Source organism: Aulonocara stuartgranti (assembly GCF_965226115.1).
Source record: "Aulonocara stuartgranti genome assembly, chromosome: 7".
Lineage (NCBI taxonomy): Eukaryota > Metazoa > Chordata > Actinopteri > Cichliformes > Cichlidae > Aulonocara > Aulonocara stuartgranti.
In genome coordinates this window covers 28,379,629-28,398,222 of record NC_138945.1, presented here as the reverse complement: position 1 = coordinate 28,398,222, position 18,594 = coordinate 28,379,629, and the positions used below count along the sequence as shown (strand labels likewise).

General features: G+C 39.0%; 1 protein-coding gene across 1 annotated transcript in view; it reads left to right on the top strand.

Moving 5' to 3' along the window:
* The first annotated feature begins 1,990 nt into the window (after nt 1-1,990).
* sardh (sarcosine dehydrogenase) overlaps nt 1,991-18,594 on the top strand; it is a 44,660-nt gene continuing 28,056 nt past the window's right edge. Inside the window, exons 1-9 of the mRNA XM_082539182.1 lie at nt 1,991-2,262; nt 2,903-3,092; nt 3,553-3,689; nt 3,912-4,090; nt 5,295-5,474; nt 5,867-5,990; nt 6,207-6,307; nt 11,645-11,749; nt 16,299-16,428. Coding sequence (XP_082395308.1) covers nt 2,908-3,092; nt 3,553-3,689; nt 3,912-4,090; nt 5,295-5,474; nt 5,867-5,990; nt 6,207-6,307; nt 11,645-11,749; nt 16,299-16,428 — 1,141 coding nt within the window. The 5' untranslated portion in view covers nt 1,991-2,262; nt 2,903-2,907. The remainder of the gene's footprint in view (nt 2,263-2,902; nt 3,093-3,552; nt 3,690-3,911; nt 4,091-5,294; nt 5,475-5,866; nt 5,991-6,206; nt 6,308-11,644; nt 11,750-16,298; nt 16,429-18,594) is intronic.

Below are 18,594 nucleotides of genomic sequence, written 5' to 3'. Positions count from 1 at the left end.
ATCTTTACAAGTTACCAGTAAAGGACAGCTTTCTCTCTGCTGTGAAAATAACTTCTGAGAGCACTCTAAAAATGAAGGGCTCGACACAAACGTAAAAAATATTTTCTCAGTCTATTCATGTAACAGTTATTAGCTATCCCCCCCACACCCTCTAGCAGATCATTACATGAAGGAACCTTTTAAAAAAACAAGCGCGTCCATGCTCACAGGTGTACACACGGGTGATCACACCCACAAACTACACCCTTTTTGGCTCCTACCTCAAAGCACACTGTGTTCTGTTGATCTTATGTGCTGCACAATAATGTTTAATATTTAGTATTTACTGTCATATTCCCATATATCATTGTGATGCTGTTTATTCTATTACTCTTGTTCTCTTCTGCTTGTTTTCTTTTTTCTTTCTCAGCAGGTGATCCAGGTGATTGATATATGCATTTTTTTTCTCTGCCCGTTCTGTTGGTTTTTGTTTTTTGCCCTTCTCCCCCGTCCCTCTTCTCAGCTGTTTCTCTTTCCCTCTTTCTTTCTCCCCTTCTTTCCCCCAGTCACGTCTGTCCCGTATTCAGCAAGTGAAAATAAAATAAACAATAAAATGTGAATCAAATAGACCATTATGGCAAGGCTGGGATGGTCAATTTGGTAAAGTAAATCCGTTGGGCATCTTTCTTTACCTTTAGACAACAATTCTGATGGCAAAAGAGCCAAACGGGACAGGCCAAAAAACCCAAAAAAAACCCCCATTTATTAGCTATTGACTCAGGTTTGTTATTAATAAGTGACCTTTATGTATATATATGCCTGTATATATTGTGCTATTCTTAGTTAGTGTATTGTCTGTCTTTGTTAATGGTTGTTTATAATGGAGCACTGTAACGAAAAAGAATTTCCCCTAGTAAAGTATTCTGAGTCTGATTGAATCTATTTCTTTCTGTCTTTCTAAGTACACCAGCACTTGATACCCAAGTCTGTATCAAAGCATACACATTTACCTCTAAGCACACCCCAGCTGTCTGCATATACAGTTTATCTGGTTCTCTCTGGAACACTCTGCCACATACCACAGGAAGAGAAGAGAAGCCACTATATACAATCTATGTGCTTACAGCTCAGTGTTCTGCTGCATCTGCTGGCATAGCAGCATACACATGTGCGTGCACACAAATACACGTGCACACAAATACACGTGGACATAACACTCTGTCCTTAAGACACTGTTATTCAGTCACATAAAAAATTAGTTTAAGGAAATCTACAAAGTTCAAAGGTAGCTGTGGTCCACTTTCTTCGTTTCAGATTCTTATACATAAGATACCAGTGCTGGCAACAGCTCCTATACTCAGCTTCAGTCTAGCTCAAAGCTGTCTAAACTAGAAAGAACCACCTGGCACAGGAGGGACCTAAACTTTGCACTTTATTGGCTGCTGGTTAGGAGGTGGGGAATCATGAGGTCAGCTTGGCAGGCTTCAACTACAGATGTCTCAGGGGTCTGGAGCCAAAGTTTGAATCATTCAGTGTGGCAAGGAGCCTTCTTTTGAGGTTTAAAGTGTTTTTTTCTTCTTCCCCTGTCCTACTGCAGCATCCCCACAACACTGAGTCAAATGCCTCACACAGACAAACTCCACATGTTCAACATATATGTGATGACCTACTTCTGCTTGATTTGATCACTGGGCTGTCAATAGCAGCTGTTACCCTAGCCTCCCGGAAATACAGACACCCACACATTCATGAACCAAACAAACAGAACAAACAGCAAATTGACATTAATGTTTCTCTTTTGGCACATTATATATTTTCTTGAATATTTTCACATAGGAGGTATTTTGTGCATACTTATGTTTATGGGACAAAACCAGCGAAGTCACGAACCTCTGCTGACTCATTTGAGGTACTTGGTCAAGTCTACTTAACCTTTTTCTGGCGTTTCCAAAGTGTCATGTGTTGTTGCTCAATTCCACCACTTACTAGGCTGCTTGGGTATAATCCTATCTGACTGATCTAATTTCTAGTTGTATGCCAAACCGCATGTGAAGGTAGGAACTACAACTGCAGTCTAACACCGCTGCAGCTCACATTTATCTGACAGCTACTGAGCTGTGTCTTGTGGGCTCGACAGCAGTTCTGTCGCTCGTTGGTCTGCGGAACTACTTGACCGTTTCTCACCATAAACCCACTCCCTTAATTCTGGAAGCAGCCCCTCTCAATACTTACCTCTTTCCTCGAGTGTGTTTCCGGGGCAATCTTGGACAAGCGGAATCGAGCGTAAGTGCGACATGAATGTACATCCAAAAGTTGCTGCATTATGTAATTTGCATGCTCCGTTGTTTGAGATCGCAGAACTTCACGCCACGTTGATACCTGGAACTGCTAATGTAGTTTCTTTTATTTTGAGACTTGTCGTTTCCAGGCGAGCGCACTCTGTGCATCGCGTTCTGTACGTTATTGCATAAATTGCACATTTACCCGCTAAAAGCTTTGTAATACGCATTAAGTGCGGGGTTATTTAGTGGTGAATGTGCTGCCGTTTTTGCGCCCAGGTGCCCAAAGTGTTTTTTCCAAAATCCTTGTTTGGTCAAACTATTGGTGTTTGCACGTGGCTGAACATTATATACTCGATCCGCCAAGTCTTGCCCACTAGATTTACTAACCCTGCGCAAATTTGCGTAAATTCCCCTGAACCTGAGTATAATAAAGTTATTTACATTTATTTTTCAGTTATTATGGTTTTCACTGGGTACAAAATGTTGCAAACAAACAAACAAACAAACAAAACAAATCCTAGCCAGAACAAGCAGAAAATACTTCAGAAAAGAGTTTTTGTACATAATGACTTTGTTCTGAAACCTTGAGTGTTACAACTTAAAACTTAAAATGTCCCTTTGTGTTGTCTTACTGCACACAGGGGTCATGGCCTTCCTTAGGAGCGCAGTTTGGCGAGTGTTCTCAGCAGTGAGGCCTCCTCTTTCTCCGCTGTGCCGGACAAGCACTCGGTCCTACAGCTCGGAGCCCACCAAGGAAAAGAGTGTTCCCTACGAGAAGACACTCAAACAGGAGGATGGAGCCTCCTCAGGACCCACTAAGCCATTACCCAGGTTAGATTGGGTTTTGAATGGATAAATGGATTGTGTGGGAATGTTTTCAGAAATATATTCTTAAGATTATATGCAGTGACTTTATACATAAACAGCTGATTAATCTAATGGTTGAAGTGGTGGATTAATACGTGATTGTGAAGAAAAACTAGTTCATGGAGGAATGGACACAGTGATGTACAAGTTCTGAACAGAATATAGATGCTCTGTTGATACTTTGCACTGGGAAAGGTTTGTATCAAAACAAGAGTGTTTATTGTTCGTTTAATTTAAAAAAAGGAGTTATTGGTCATTATTGTTGCTGTAGTTTAAAGATTGGAAGCAGGGGGAAAGAAAAAGGGACTGTGTTGCACTTGTGAATTGATAAGTTAGTGCTAGCTCACAGGCTGGTTGGTTACCTTCATATGTCAAGAGTAGCATCAGCCTTTTTAGTCTTTTCATATACCTCCTCCTGCCTCAGGTCAGCTGATGCGGTGGTGATTGGAGGAGGAAGCCTGGGCTGTCAGACCATTTACCACTTGGCCAAAATGGGAATGACTAATGTAGTTCTACTGGAGAGAGACAGACTGACTGCTGGCACCACCTGGCATACTGCAGGTAACAGTCTGTAACAGTACAGAGAGCTGTGTTTGCCTGAAGTTATACATCCTACTTTAATAGCAGCGTTCTAATAAGAAGTTTTAAGAGTAAATTAAGCACTCTTTGGTAATTTTGTGTAGTAATTATTATCAAGTGTGTTCACCTGCATGTGCGTGATGTGCGAGACGCTCACTAATGTCCACTAAGTTTTTTGCACTCCTGTGTCCCTCTGTTTATTAGGCCTCCTGTGGCAGCTGCGACCCAGTGATGTTGAGGTAGAGCTCCTGGCCCACACCAGGAATGTGATTAGCAAAGACCTAGAGGAGGAGACGGGTCTCCATACAGGCTGGATCCAGAACGGAGGGCTCTTCATTGCTTCCAACAAGCAAAGACTTGACGAGTACAAGCGCCTCATGTCGGTAAAGACAGAGACATGTTGGTTGTGAACATTATTAGGAAAGCATAGATTCACTGTTCAGTAAACAGAGGCAAAACACATGAAAATGTGTTTGTATTCATTGATCAGTCTGTTGATCAGTTGTTGTTGATCAATGCTTATGACAATTTTCATATTAATGATGAGGAAACTGACCTCACAGCCCAATGTTCGTCAGTGGTGCTAGTTTCAGTCATTAGTTTCAATCATTATGCAAGTGAACTGTTTATAAGGTTGGGGAAATCTCCGCTCAGCTCAGACTTGAAGAAGCAACTTGGATGAGTGACGAAGCGTTTATTCTGCTAAAAACGCTGCATCCGAATGAACAGAATTAACTTTTTGGGATACAAAAGGAGTCACACAAACACACAAAGACTTCAGATGGAGCAAGTACTTCTGTGACAGCAATTAGACAAGATGAAAGTAAATATTATCCTTAGTCAAAATTGTTTGTTTTCTATTTAGTTCACAGTGCTTCAAGAAAAGGACGCTTCATTTCAAAGTATTTGAGTTTGTAAATCAGTTTGATTGATTTTATGTATATATTTATGCACATTTACCCATCTGCAACAGGGAAATCTTTTTTTTATGCATGTAAATGTACTAAATATTTCCGAGACTGAGATAGTTGTTGGTGAGTAATGTCTCATAAATAATTCTATTCTTCAGGTAAAGGATCCTGAAGTCAAAAGCACCAAAGAACAAGACATATCGGCTTAATATGTGTGCACTACAGACATGGCCTCTACAGGAGTGTTTAGGGAACACTCTAGTTCATGAAACATTCGACTGCTGCTCCTCCTTGGGGCTTTTAAATGTAAAATTGATTGTGGGTTTTCTAAAAAAGTTTTTTTTTACTGCTTAACATGAGGTACATGAGAGAGAAAAAAACTTAATTTACCTTAATTGTGTGTGTTAGATTTTCAAAGTTCACAAACAACACTACTGTTCCCTTTGCATATTATAAAACTAATACAGAACGCTATGCTGCCATAGCGGCAGACTCAACTTATAGTTACAGTATTGAAAAGAGTCTTTCTGTTTGCTTTATCATGAAGATAAAGACTTTGATATGATTTAAAATGATGGCAGATTTTTCTCTAACCACTTATTTGAAATTGGAACCAAGGTGCCTTTAAAGTAATATTTACATTGAACACGTCATCTCCCCATTTTCTTTTTTCTAGCTGGGCAAAGTTTATGGTATTGAGTCCCATGTCCTTTCACCGGCTGAGACGAAGGACCTGTATCCTCTGATGAATGTCGATGATCTTTATGGAACACTGTATGTTCCAAAAGACGGCACCATGGACCCTGCAGGTACCTGCACAACCTTGACCAGGGCAGCCACTGCCCGAGGAGCCACGGTAATGTCTACTGATCTGCTAAATCCCTCTTTAGTTGATGGCCAGCTTTATTCTGTTTCTACCCATAGATTTGTGTGTGTGTGTGTGTGTGTGTGTGTGTGTGTGTGTGTGTGTGTGTGTGTGTGTGTGTGTGTGTGTGTGTGTGTGTGTGTGTGTGTTTTGACTTAGCATGTCTTTATATTGTGAACAGCCCAACTACTACACTACATTCTTAAGCTTTGCACAAATGACTCACATGTTCCGTTACTTTTCCTCTGTAGTAATAAGTAAATACGAGGCTTCTCCAGTCGGACATCTATACGTCTGTAATATTACTCGACTGATTCCCTGTGCATTGTACTTGCATGGAAAAAAGTGCATACAGCATTTCAGTTTTCCATTCTTTAAATCAGGTGATCGAAAACTGTCCTGTAACTGGCATTCAAGTGCGAACTGATGATATTGGTGTGAAGAGGGTAAAGGCAGTGGAGACACAACACGGAACCATTGAGACACCTTGTGTGGTGAACTGTGCAGGTTTGCTGGCTTTCTTTTTCAAAGATGACAAATCCACAAATGTAACACAGTGTAAAGCAGTCTTTATGTAACCTGCAACTGCTCTCCTGATGTAAATGTATCCTGTAAAAGTGAAATCGCAATGAGCAAAGGAAAATCCATACACTTTTTAAGGATATTTGTTTGGTGTTAAAGGTAACACACTTATGACATTTTTGCCTTTCTGTGTTACCGCAGGTGTGTGGGCCACCAAGCTGGGAGAAATGGCCGGAGTCAAGGTTCCTCTCATTGCTATGCATCATGCCTATGTGGTAACAGAGAGAATCGAGGGCATACAGGTATGACCACCGTTCCTGGAGTCAGTGCTATCAGCTAATGTCAGAAATTGCCTCAAGAGGCTTTACGAGCCTGTAGATCCCTTCGTGCCTTTAGACCATTTGATTAAATGAGGAAGACTTTCCTAAAAAAATCTTCAGCAGGAGGGCAAAAAAGGATTGAAGAAGTCCATAAAAGCAGTCGAGGATGGATACCTCTTAAAGTCGCAGCATTGCAGATTTACATCATAAATATTCAAAATGACAAACAAAAATTGTAAAGATGTATGAAAAATGACAACCCGTTCTACCTCCTAAAGCCACGTCCCGAATGATATTACAAAAATATAAAGTTAACGTTTTGTTTACATTTTTAACTTATTTGCAGTAAATGCTGCATTTGACAATGTTGTGTTACTAAGACATCATTGAATAAAAGAGGTGTTTCATTTTAATACATTTTTTTTAAATTTGTTTGTGAGTTTCCTTTTTACAAAGCAAGTTACTGTGATTTTAATAGGTTTACCAAATCTTCTCCGGGGGAATCATGAAGAAAGTTCAACATGCCCGGCTTTGTTTTATTTGGCTTTGCCAACATTATAGTGAAGCAATCAGGATAAGTGGGCACACAAAGCTGTTTATCAACTTGAAAAGTTAAACCAGGGTTTTGGAGTCTAGCTAGGATTGTGTTCATATGAAAGGGGCATCTGACCAATCATAAACATGGACAGGTCTGCTGGCAGCAGAAAGAGAAAACTACGATTTTAGCAAAATGCTGTATGAAGAAGTAAAACGCATGGTACAGGCTGTAAGCAACAAAGCTGCTGCAGTGCAGAGAGGAAAGGCACTGTGTGTGTGTTTTAAGTGCCTTAATCTGTATTTCTGGAAATGATCTACTACACTGATAAAGTTTAATCTCTGTGAACCCAGAAAGGAAAGTGACCAAAAACACTGACTGTTACTTACAGTCAGTGTTTTTGGTCACAGGATATCAGTTCTCTGTCATTAAAACATGAGAAAATCTGATAGATTATAATTGTTACTCTGTTAAATTAATAGTTAATGTGTTTAGGATACTTTAATTTGTATTCTTTCAGCTACAGCCCTGGTGTTGTGTAACAGTGTGAGAGCAACTATAGAATAGAGTAGGTGCATAAGTTTAAATCTATTTAGCATTTTCTCTAATGCACACACAGTAAAGTATGGATATAGGCTCAAATATTTGCATCCACTCGCTTAAATCTTTTAAGAAGTGGTGCTGAGGGTTCTACAATGTCGTTTAACTTGAGGAGGCCAAGGTCTATTAACTTCTCATTAGTGATCATGATTGACTATAAAAGTTAGTTTCTCTAAAGTGGATTTGTTTGACAGCACTCACTTGTTTGACTAATACCCAAAATAATGGGAAAGTCCAAGGAACTCTGTGAAGATCTAAAGAGAATTGTAGAGTAACACAACTTGTACATAAGTAAAAGTTTTTCTCATGTGTCACTGAGGCCTAGAATAAGACCCAAGCTGTCACCCTCAGGTAAAAAAAAAATTGGTAAGGGTGTTTAGGAACAACCCAGGAACCCTGTCGTGAACTGGAAACTGCTGGAACACCAGCTCACTGTCCACAGTGAAGCCAATCTGAGAACTTAGAGAATGCCGACCAAGAAAGAGCGGTGAGTGCTGGCCTTGTCAAGTTAAAAGATATTGTCAAACCTTCAGCGCCACTTATTAAAAGATTTAAGTAAATGTATATGTATTTTTTACCGTGTGGATTATTGAATTGAATTGATATACCTTTTATTAGTCCCACAAGGGGAAATTTCATAAGGCTGCCGACCTATTGCACGCAATGGCGGCACCATCTTACCCTCCGACCATACATACATTACACAAAACATCACATGGGGAAGACAGGTCAGAGAGGTATAACAATGGGAAAATGCACCACACGAGGAAAGATAAGGAGAAAAAAAATAACTCCCCCCAGACTGAGCTCCAACAGGGAGATCAGTTTGATTCCTTCCTTAATTCTTCGATAAGTCAGGGCCAAGCCAGCTCCGATTCGCCAGAACCCTGTTACCATGGTTCCGAATACTGTAGGTAGATATCTTCAGCACTCAAGCTCACCCAAGCCCAAACTTCTCGTTGAGAAAGGGGTGTCAATTGCATTTAGGGACCAGTTGATCCAATCCATAATTCCTCTTTTAGGTTTTAGAGAACAGACTGTGAGAGAGTGTTCCAGGGAAAAGTAATACAAAAAACACGAGACTAGACAAGGACATAAGAGGCTAAGCAGGGAAGCTAAGGAAGAGGAGGAGAGGAGAAAAGTGCGACCGCCTTCGTCAAGAGCAAGAGCAGAAGATTAGAGAACATCCAAACTAAATTCAAACGTGTGCACCAAGTTCTCTTTCCTTCATTGAAGTCATTAAAGATGTATGCTGTACAGTGTTTCCCCCAGGGGTTAGTTACCACAGCGACGTACTCTCATGAGAGTTGACGTGAAAAACAACAGATTGTTTGCCAAAAGCGGGCGAATGTTTCAAATAACTCATTTCCTTTCATAAATACCAGACATATTATGGTATTGTTTCACTGCTACTTGGTGGCAACTGTTGCACGATGGTGTGTATTTAATGGCTAATTTATAAACAGTTTTTCAAGGTGGAGGAGGGTAATTCTGTCTGCATTAAGGTTATATAACCAGTAGGGGGCACTATGACCAAACAGATTTTCAGCCTGCGATGGCCCAGACTGTTGTTTTATTGTTTGCAATAATTTGTAATAGAAAAGTAAACAGAATAATTTGTGTGTATCTTTATATTAATGGGATGATATGTGAACCTGCATCTACTGGGGAAGCCCCTGTGTGTGTATACTTTATAACAGATGTTCACATGATTCACTGTATCTCTGTGATTGCGAGTCTTACGACTGTTAGATTAAATTAGTGTACACATGCATGACTGTGCTCATCTTCTCGAGGCTGGTGGTTGTAGGCGGTCTGTCAGCTCCCCTGTATTATGTAGTTTAAGAGGAGCTTAACCAGCATTACTGCTACATCACGTTCACAGACGTCAGCCCACACACAAAATGACACACTCGCACACTTGGATGTCAGGAAATCTGTTCCCACCAGAGTGTGCAACTTGTCAGGTCAAACATTTCATGTCATCTGTGTGCCTTTGTGTGACATGTAACCTCCTGGGAGGCTGTGGTGGCTTTAAAGTAAGGGGAAAAGAAACCATACCAGATTGTGTGAATACATGAAGGACAGAAGGTAGTGCAATGTTTAGTATTGATCACATGAAGGAAGCTGGCAGCTGCACCCAGTGCACAAGAGAGGGGAAATGAGCAGTTTGGCTTTTGTTATTTGGAGTGAGCGGTTTTTAAAATGTCAGCTTGTTCGCTGGTATTTTGGTTTTACCCGGAAAACCAGTTGGTGGGTAGAAAAGACCTCCATAGTGACGTGAATACAGATGAGACAACATACCTAAAATGTAACTATTTATTGAACATTTTTGCATAAATATTTATTAGAACACAATGAAATGATTACATGGTATGTTAGACACGATGCTGTGATGCATAAAGAAATGCTTTGGTTTATTAAGATAAGTCATTGTATGGACGACTGCTGCTGTAAACATTTTTAAGGCTGTTTTTTAGTCCCATGTTGTGATGCCCCTTTTGTACAGCTCTTAACATCTTATAAAAATGTAGCACTAAACAAAAGTGCACTTGTCTTTATATTCAGCTTCCAAGGAACCAGACTTTATTATAATTATTTAAGGTAGGATTTTTAGACATTTAAAAAAAAATCTTGACTGGTTTTTCATTCTTTTTTAATCCAGTCCTTTTATCTGACTATTTCCAGATTTTTTTTCTTCTTTTTTAATCCACTTAACCAACTGAACCCACTTAATCACTCAAGCATTAAAAAGGTATCAAACTCTAGGGATTAACCAGTATTGTGTCCACATATATTAGACAACTTAGCAAAGACACATTTTAAATTGTATCTTTAGGTGCTTTGTTTCTAGCAGCCTGTTGCAAGAACACATGAGGTCATAAAATCAATAAAAATGCCAAAGATAACATTTTGATAGGAATTAAACTGTATTTTTGGCACCAACAAGGTGATTCCCAAAAAGCTATTAGCTGAAAACCTGGCAAATGCTGACATAATGTGCAGTGTATTCTTAAAAATTGGTGAAGAAGAGGCCAATACTATCTACAGGAGATGAGCAGTATCTGAAAGTCATGTACTTAAGAAGTAGGAAATATCCAGCAAAGACTTGACACAGGACCTGAGAGATGCATCTAACCCTTTAGTTCACCGAAGCCTCATCAGTAATGGTCTCAGTGGAAGTTTGGCTGTCAAGAAGCCATTGTTAAAGAAGGGAAATATAGGAGAAAAGGTTGAGGTATGCCAAATTAAACAGGAGCATGACCAAAAATCAGAGGCAACAGAGCTTATGGAGCGATGACAAATTGCTGTCAGCAGGTACAGAAGAAGTCAGGACAGAGAGACAAAAGTAAGTGTCTACATCCATCTCTAAAACAAATTGGAGGCTCGCATTTCAGCGAATGGTATTGGGGATGTTGTCAAAACGTATGGAATTATAATTGCACTTGAATCCACCATGCAGTATCAACTGGAAAGATTGTGGCAGCAGCTTCGTGTTTTTTAGAATGACAAGGAAACTCACTCTTGTCCATGTTTCAATAAGTCACTGCACCTGTTTTCCATTTTCCTTTAGAACATAAAGAAATTATTAGCAATTTAAAATTTTTATGAATAGCTTTAGACCAGCGGTCCCCAACCCCCGGGCCTTGGACCGGTACTGGTCCGTGAGTTGTTTGGTACCGGGCCATGAGAGTTGAGGCTCAGGTGTGAAATGTATGGTTTTCAGGGTTTTCAGCGTTATCTTGTTATTGTTTTTATCGTTTACTCGGTCTTCCTGGGTCTTTTCACGTGTGTTATGAATAAATCTTCTTTTTTTCGGTACCGGTACTAGTTTTATTTTGTTGTATTTATCCACGACACCTTAAAGTCCAGTCCGTGGAAATATTGTCGGGCATAAACCGGTCCGTGGCGCAAAAAAGGTTGGAGACCTCTGCTTTAGACAGCCTTTGGGATTTCAGTCTCTGGAGCCTATCCCATCCATCCCTGAGCTCTTGTGACCCTGAATTGGATGTGCGATGAAGAAATTCACTCAATGGAGTGAATGTAGATTTTTATGAACTTGGAGAATTTAAACAACTATTTGGTAATAAAATTACTTTTTGTTTTTTTTTCATAAAAACCGTCCTTAACTGATTGTGTTCTCATTCCTTCGTGTTTTGATCCGTTCACTTTCATCTTCCCAGAACATGCCAAATGTCAGGGACCATGATGCGTCAGTGTACCTGCGCCTTCAAGGTGACGCTCTGTCTGTGGGCGGTTATGAAAGAAACCCCATCTTCTGGGATGAGGTAAGCTTGAATGTCATCCTGAGGTTAATTGTCAGATTCTCTTTCTATTCGTTTCCGTGAGTGCTGTGATAAAAAATTTAGCTTTGCTCGACAAAAAAAATCAAATACTTTAATTAGGAAGCTGAATAAACTCATCCAGTTTATATACTTATGTGTCATTTTGACCTCATCTCTTATTTACCTTGTCTATTACTTTCTGCTGTATTAGTTTGGAGGTCAAACTGTATTCATAACAGCAGTCAAAACTCTGTGTGTGTGTGTGTGTGTGTTAATTTTAAAGGAAAACTGTAAAAAATATTTAACATTCAGGGGAAATTGTTATTTGTTTTATTCCAAAAAACTGATATAAAGACTGATAGTTTGTGACCATCCTGCATAGCTTAGCATTAAGACGGAGGTACTATAAGAACAGTTAGCAGTTTTCTTCCATTCTTTATGATCACATCTTTTTACACTCCAATTTTGCTATTTCTCCCATAGTTTGCAGGATGCTCAGACTTGGTTTTAATATATGTATACTATTTATTTTATTTTTTTTATGTTTTAGTTGTTTGTCTAGGAAGCTGAATTCAGGATGTTTATGTGTGCTTAGCCTGAATACAGAACAACAGTAAGCCACTAATCTGGTTCTGTTTAAATTAGAGATGGACCGATCCGATATTACGTATCGGTATCGGTCCGATACTGACCTAAATTACTGGATCGGATATCGGAGAAAAATAAAAAATGTAATCCGATCCATTAAATATCACGAAAGCACCTCACAAAACTTGCAACACCCCGTAACTCACCTCAGAACGTTAGCACGTCGGAGCAGTATGCATCACGTGATAGAGCGGCTGTGGCATGCAGGACCTGTCGGTGGTCTGGATAGCATGTGGAGCTTCGCTAGCAACCCGGCATTTCATCTCCGACAAAGTTATCCCCGAGAGAAGTAAAGCAAGTGTGTAAGTCCATCTCTGAATGTTTGTAAAGCATTCCTGCGTTAAGCTTAACAAACGATATATGGAGCGACTGCCTCTCCGGCTGCTACTTCAATCATGAAACTGCTTAACGATCAGCTGATCGGCTTTTCTGTCGGGAGTCCGTGTCTCTGGTTTGTTTTTGGCCCACTTTGCACCAGAAAGAGGAAACCAGCGGCTAAACAACAGCAGCACGTTTAAGCTTGATCAGCTGTTGTTAGAATGTATTTAATATTACTTTCTACTCCAGGATCTTTTTCTACGTAGCTGACGCTGGTAACTGTGCAGGGGCGGATCTAGCAAAGTTTAGCCAGGGGGGCCGATAGGGCATGAACAGGGAAAAGGGGGCACAAAGACATACTTTTCTTTCTTATTCTCATTTAAAATGTCTAGCTTTTAATAAATAATTATCTGACACCCAAAGTTTTAATTTGATGCAAAATGAATAGAAGTCCATTACTGTATATAGTAACTATTAAGTCTAATATACCCTAGTAAGCTATAGTACTTTTTCCTTTGGGAAGGTACCATCTGTGCAGTCTGCAATTTTGTTGAAGAAAGATGTTGAATCTATTTAATATTTTAATATATTGAAAAATAATTGATTTCTGTGCATTTTTTTTCACACTGCATCAAATTAAGGTTGATTACGTCGATTAAGCATCATGAGGTGGAGCGTGAGGGGTGGTTCCCTATTTTTTATTTATTTATTTTTGTTGTTGCTGGGAGTTGGAACCCTATTAGTTAGGTTGCTTAATATTTACGCTAAGTACTCTTTAAAATACCAGAATAGGGAGGATGGTGTAGGTCTAAGTTTATTAGATTGATCAGTATTGCTGAACTATGAAATATTTTTTTTGCATACAGGTATAACAGAATAGCTTTAGTGTAGTTGTTGTTTTAAACTTGAGTATGAACTTATACAAAATGCAGCAAGATATTTAAAAAAAAAAACTGTTTTGTTGAAACACACTATATCGGATTCATATTGGTATCGGCAGATATCCAAATTTATGATATCGGTATCGGTATCGGACATAAAAAAGTGGTATCGTGCCATCTCTAGTTTAAATATTCCTACAGCCTACTGGGTCGACTTTATAGGTTTTTAATATGACAGACAAATATCAATTCTCTTATCATCTTTCTGTAAAGACACAAAGCTACAAATGTTGGACTTTAAGTATAAAAACTTGAGTAGCCATTATAAAGGAAAGCGCAACAAACTGTGTTTATGATGCTTCTGAAGGCACAGGAGTAGGTATAGTATACCTAGTAGGGAAAGAACAGGATTCCCTTTCCCCCCCCCCAAGTTCTGTTGGAATCTTTGGCTTTTGTTGGATGATTTCATCAAATCCAGTGCCTTCAGGTCACTTACGCGAAGGCGAAGTTTATTAACCTTGATGCAAATAATGAAACAAAAAAGGGATCAAACGCTGACACTTTTGGAAAGTTTATTTTTCTCTAGAAAGTTTATACAGAAAACTATACTTAGAAAGGAAAAAACTAGTCCTATATTTGTATCCATTAATAAAACTGTTGCAAGTCTTATTGCCCACACTCCACATATATTTTATTTCTACTGTGCACAGTGATGAGCACAGTGCTCAAGAGGGGATAAGTCTATTGGATTTTAATTACCTCATACTCATTCTTTTAGCACAACCCCTGACAAACATTGTATTTTTAGCTCCGCTTGGGGTGAAATTTGTTTTATTGGAACATTAAAACCAAAGTACATCTGTAAAAGGAACTGAAGGCTCTGAAGACTAATTATTCGAACAACACTTTGGCAACTAGAAAAAGTCATTGTGCAAGCAGTTGCATGTTCCATGCAAAGACCGACTTTAGAGAGAGTTTGACTTTGGAGATTGATCTTTTTAAGAGCCTTTGAACTGACAGGTGGTCTTGGTCTTAATGGATTTGTACTTTCTCTCAAGGACAGGTTTTTAGAGCAGTTTGTTAAGTGGGCTGGCAGGAGGTTTGGTGGCATGCATTTATGCATTAGATACTTAAAACTTTTCACTCGTCATGCATTCCTTCTTGATTTATGCCTGTTTTTTTTCTTTAAGACTTTGGTCTTTTATACTATTCAGAAGTAATGAAAGCCATTAGACGTTTTCTGCAGGTCACCGATAATATCTTTTTGCCTGTCAACCTAACTTCCTGGCTTTCTGTCCTTCTGGCTGGCTGGCTGCCTGTCTGCAGATTCCTCAGTGGTTTTTACATATTAGAGGATTTCTTTGAGCGGAAGCAGCTTCTTTGTTCTCGTTCTGCAGCAGCTTTGATGTCTTAAAGCAAGTGGAAGAAGAAAGAATAGATACCAAAAGGAGAATTAGCAAGGAGACGTGGAGAATAGAAGAAGCGGAGTGATTGAAGATGAGCTAGATTGATGGCTTGGGAAGGATTGGGAGAAGTGTGGTGCCTAGGACAAAGGTATCTGCTTCTCAGATACCCCAGTTGAGTGTCAATGCCCGGTAATAGTGCAGAACTCTTTGTTCACATGAAAGCAGCTACTGTCAGCTTAGGCATCCATATGACATTAAAGTCTTAATCGAAGCTGAGAGTGTCACAGCAGATGGTAATTGTGAAGCCAAAGGAATTTCCTTCAGTACGTCCTCTGTACTTGACTGTAGACCATAACCATCTATCTAACTTAATCACTTATGTTCAACATTTATAAAAACGGGTTGATATTGTTATCCAGTGTTCTTGTTTTGTTTTTGTTTAGGCATGTCTGTTACATAATTAAAAAAATTGAGGAAAGTAAAGTAAAAGTAGATGAAAGAGTGAATCAGGGCAGGAATTGAGAGAGAAATACGTGACTGATAAAATTGCTGGACAGCTCTGGTGTGCTGGACTTTCCACTTTGAGTGCCCTGAGTCAGCCAGATTAGTGTTTGATGGGAAGGTGGGGGGTCGTCTGTGCTGCTGGCCATTAGTTGTAGGAGTTAAAGGCTGGATTTTGGTGTGGCTGAAAAGGAGGGAGTTACAGAACTCCAGATTGGAGCAAATTAAAGCTTGGACAAGATACTGAGATGAGAGGAAGGGCTGATTTGACAGATGTTTCTGTGGTGAGGAAGAGTTGATTTAACAGATGCTACAGGATGTGTTGTGGCTGCAGCCTTGCTTCCTCCAGTCACATATGAAGAGGATAAAAGAGCACAGCAGTATTTTTGACACTGGCACTGCGGTGGTACATCAGCATTGAACATCACAGTAGTAGTGCTGACTGTAGCCTACAAAGACACACAAAGAAAAGGAAAAATATTAAAATGCACCATTATTCAGTGCTCGTTTTACTGCTCATTTGCATTTTCTCAAAAATCTTCAATTCAATTTTTCTAATTAGATGTGGTCCCTATTTATGTGATTTGGTGTCTTCCTCAAACAGAACTCATTTTCAGTGTGAAAATTCGTTTCAAAATTGGTGTGTTTTAGGGGTAAAAGAGAGAAAGTAAATGTGTGCTGCTATTTTAAGGTTACTCAAGGTTTCAAGGTTATTGGAAGTAAGCCAGTCATTTATTATCAGTGTGCCTTTATTTATTTATTTATTTATTTATTTATTTATTTTTCAATATTTCCCAGGTGTCTGATAAGTTCGCCTTCAGCCTGTTCGATCTGGACTGGGATGTCTTTATGCAACATATTGAGGGTGCAGTCAACAGAGTTCCTGCTCTGGAACAGACTGGCATTAAGTCCACTGTCTGTGGACCAGGTACACACACACACACACACACACACACACACACACACACACACACACACGCACATGCTCAGTTGTGTTCCCATCACCTCATGGGGAATTACATTTACTGAGGTCGTTTCCTGGAGACTTACTCTATCTGCAACCTCCTAACATTAACCCTTCCACTAATCTTAAGCTTAAAGTCTACATGCTAAGATGTAGATATGTGTTTAACATTACAGGGATTTATGTCCCTAAAAACAAAGCAGGGCATCTATTTGTGACTATGTGTAAGCGGACATATATATCCCCACAGGAAAAATGCAATCATGCACACATACAAGCACTAGTTCAAAAGAAGCATTAATCTTTGAGCAATTCCTCCATGCCTTTCCCTACAAATCCTTATGCATTACAGCAGCAAACAAGCAACTTTCACAACACTTTGGATGCATACTGTGGTTGCCCATGAATATGTAAACTAGCGAGCTGTATGCCATGTTTGCAGAGGAGATAGTTTGATTAGCTCGAGCCTGACTTCCTGTGCAGGTAATATCACATTGCCCAGCTGGTTATGTGAGCTGGTCTGTAGCCATGCTTTGTGGTTTCTGATTTGAGTTTTTCATTATTTTAGCCTGGAGCAGCAGTTTGGAATAATGATCAGAATGATTTTGTGAGGATAGAAAAGTAAAACAGAGTGATAAAATGAAAGTACAAAAGCCATTTAGAAGGAACTTTGACAAAAAGCAAACATACAAAAAAGAAAATGTTAAAGGGAAATAATAATTGATAACATAAATTTTACAGAGATGAAATAAAGACGAAATGATGGAAGAAAAAATAAAGATAGAAGTCTGAAAAGCTGTCTGTTCTTCTTATCTGTGCCCTTGGCTTTAAGTTCATTTTATGTTTACTGGATAAGCTTGCTGCGTTAAACAAAACATTTTCAGAGTGAGAAAATGTTACTAACGAGAAATGAGAAGTTACTAAGGCACCTTTGGCATTTCCATGAGGATACAGCAGGCTAAATGAAGGAGAAATTTCAAATATAAATCGAATATTATGAGTTCCATCAGTATGTGCAATTCACCACTCAGAGAGACTTATTTATATAGACAGAAGTATGGAAAATTGAGTTAAAGGTTTACGGTGTTTTCTTTTGGAATATTTAGCAGTTAGTCTAATGTTGCTAAAAGACGTATTCACACGCATGTGTTTGTAGGTATGTAAGAGAAAATGTCTTTCTTTCGGCTTAGTTCAGTTGAGTAATAAAAGTACTGATATCTTAATGTATCTGCTGCAATTTCTCTGTTACATAAGACATTGTTAGTTTTAAAGTTTGCGTGTATTGGATTTTTGAAAAAGTTATTATTGCATTGCAGAACTTGGCTAAAGTTGCCTTTAAACAACTTCCAGCTCTCCAAAACCACCCATCCAATCTGTGGTTTTTAACGCAAGTGGAAATAGAAAAGGAGACATTACGGTTTAATGAACAGCCAGCCTGCCGTTATGGTTAGGAGGCATTTACTGACCACAAACGGCTCGCTAAGTTTCAGTGTTGCACACAGCTGTTCTAAAAGTCTCAGAGGACCAAGCCTGACCAAACCTAAATGATAAATGGTGGCTTGCCAACTAAAATGAAAAGTTCTGAGCCTTAGCCTTGTCACAATTCCTCCCCACACTTTTATATCTTGTGCAAAACTAACACATCCTGTACTGTCAGATTGTCCACCGAATATAGAGACGCATTTCTTATTATATCCGCTAACATGTCAGATGATTCGGCGCTCAGACTGCTGATATCATGTTAAGACTGAAGACATCACATCTTTAAATCATCTAATTTGTGGAAGATCTGCTGCCATGTTTGATCATGAATATTTTAAAAACTACTAAAGACAAAAGCCTGAATTTTTCACTGGCCTTTCGTTTTGTAAAAATAAATCAGGATCTGAGATTTTGGATAGATATATCAAACATGACTATTTAAAATATGAAACACAAAATCAAGCTGCCCTGCAAAATACCATATTTGCGCAAACACTAATAAAACATTGCAAAAGGAAACTAGAATTCTGAATGGTTTATAGTCGAGTTTCAGAATAATGCAAAATGAAACTTTTTGAATAGATTAACACGAATTCATGGTCATAAAGTGCTATTTTCAATTAACTTTCACAATGGATTGAGAAAATA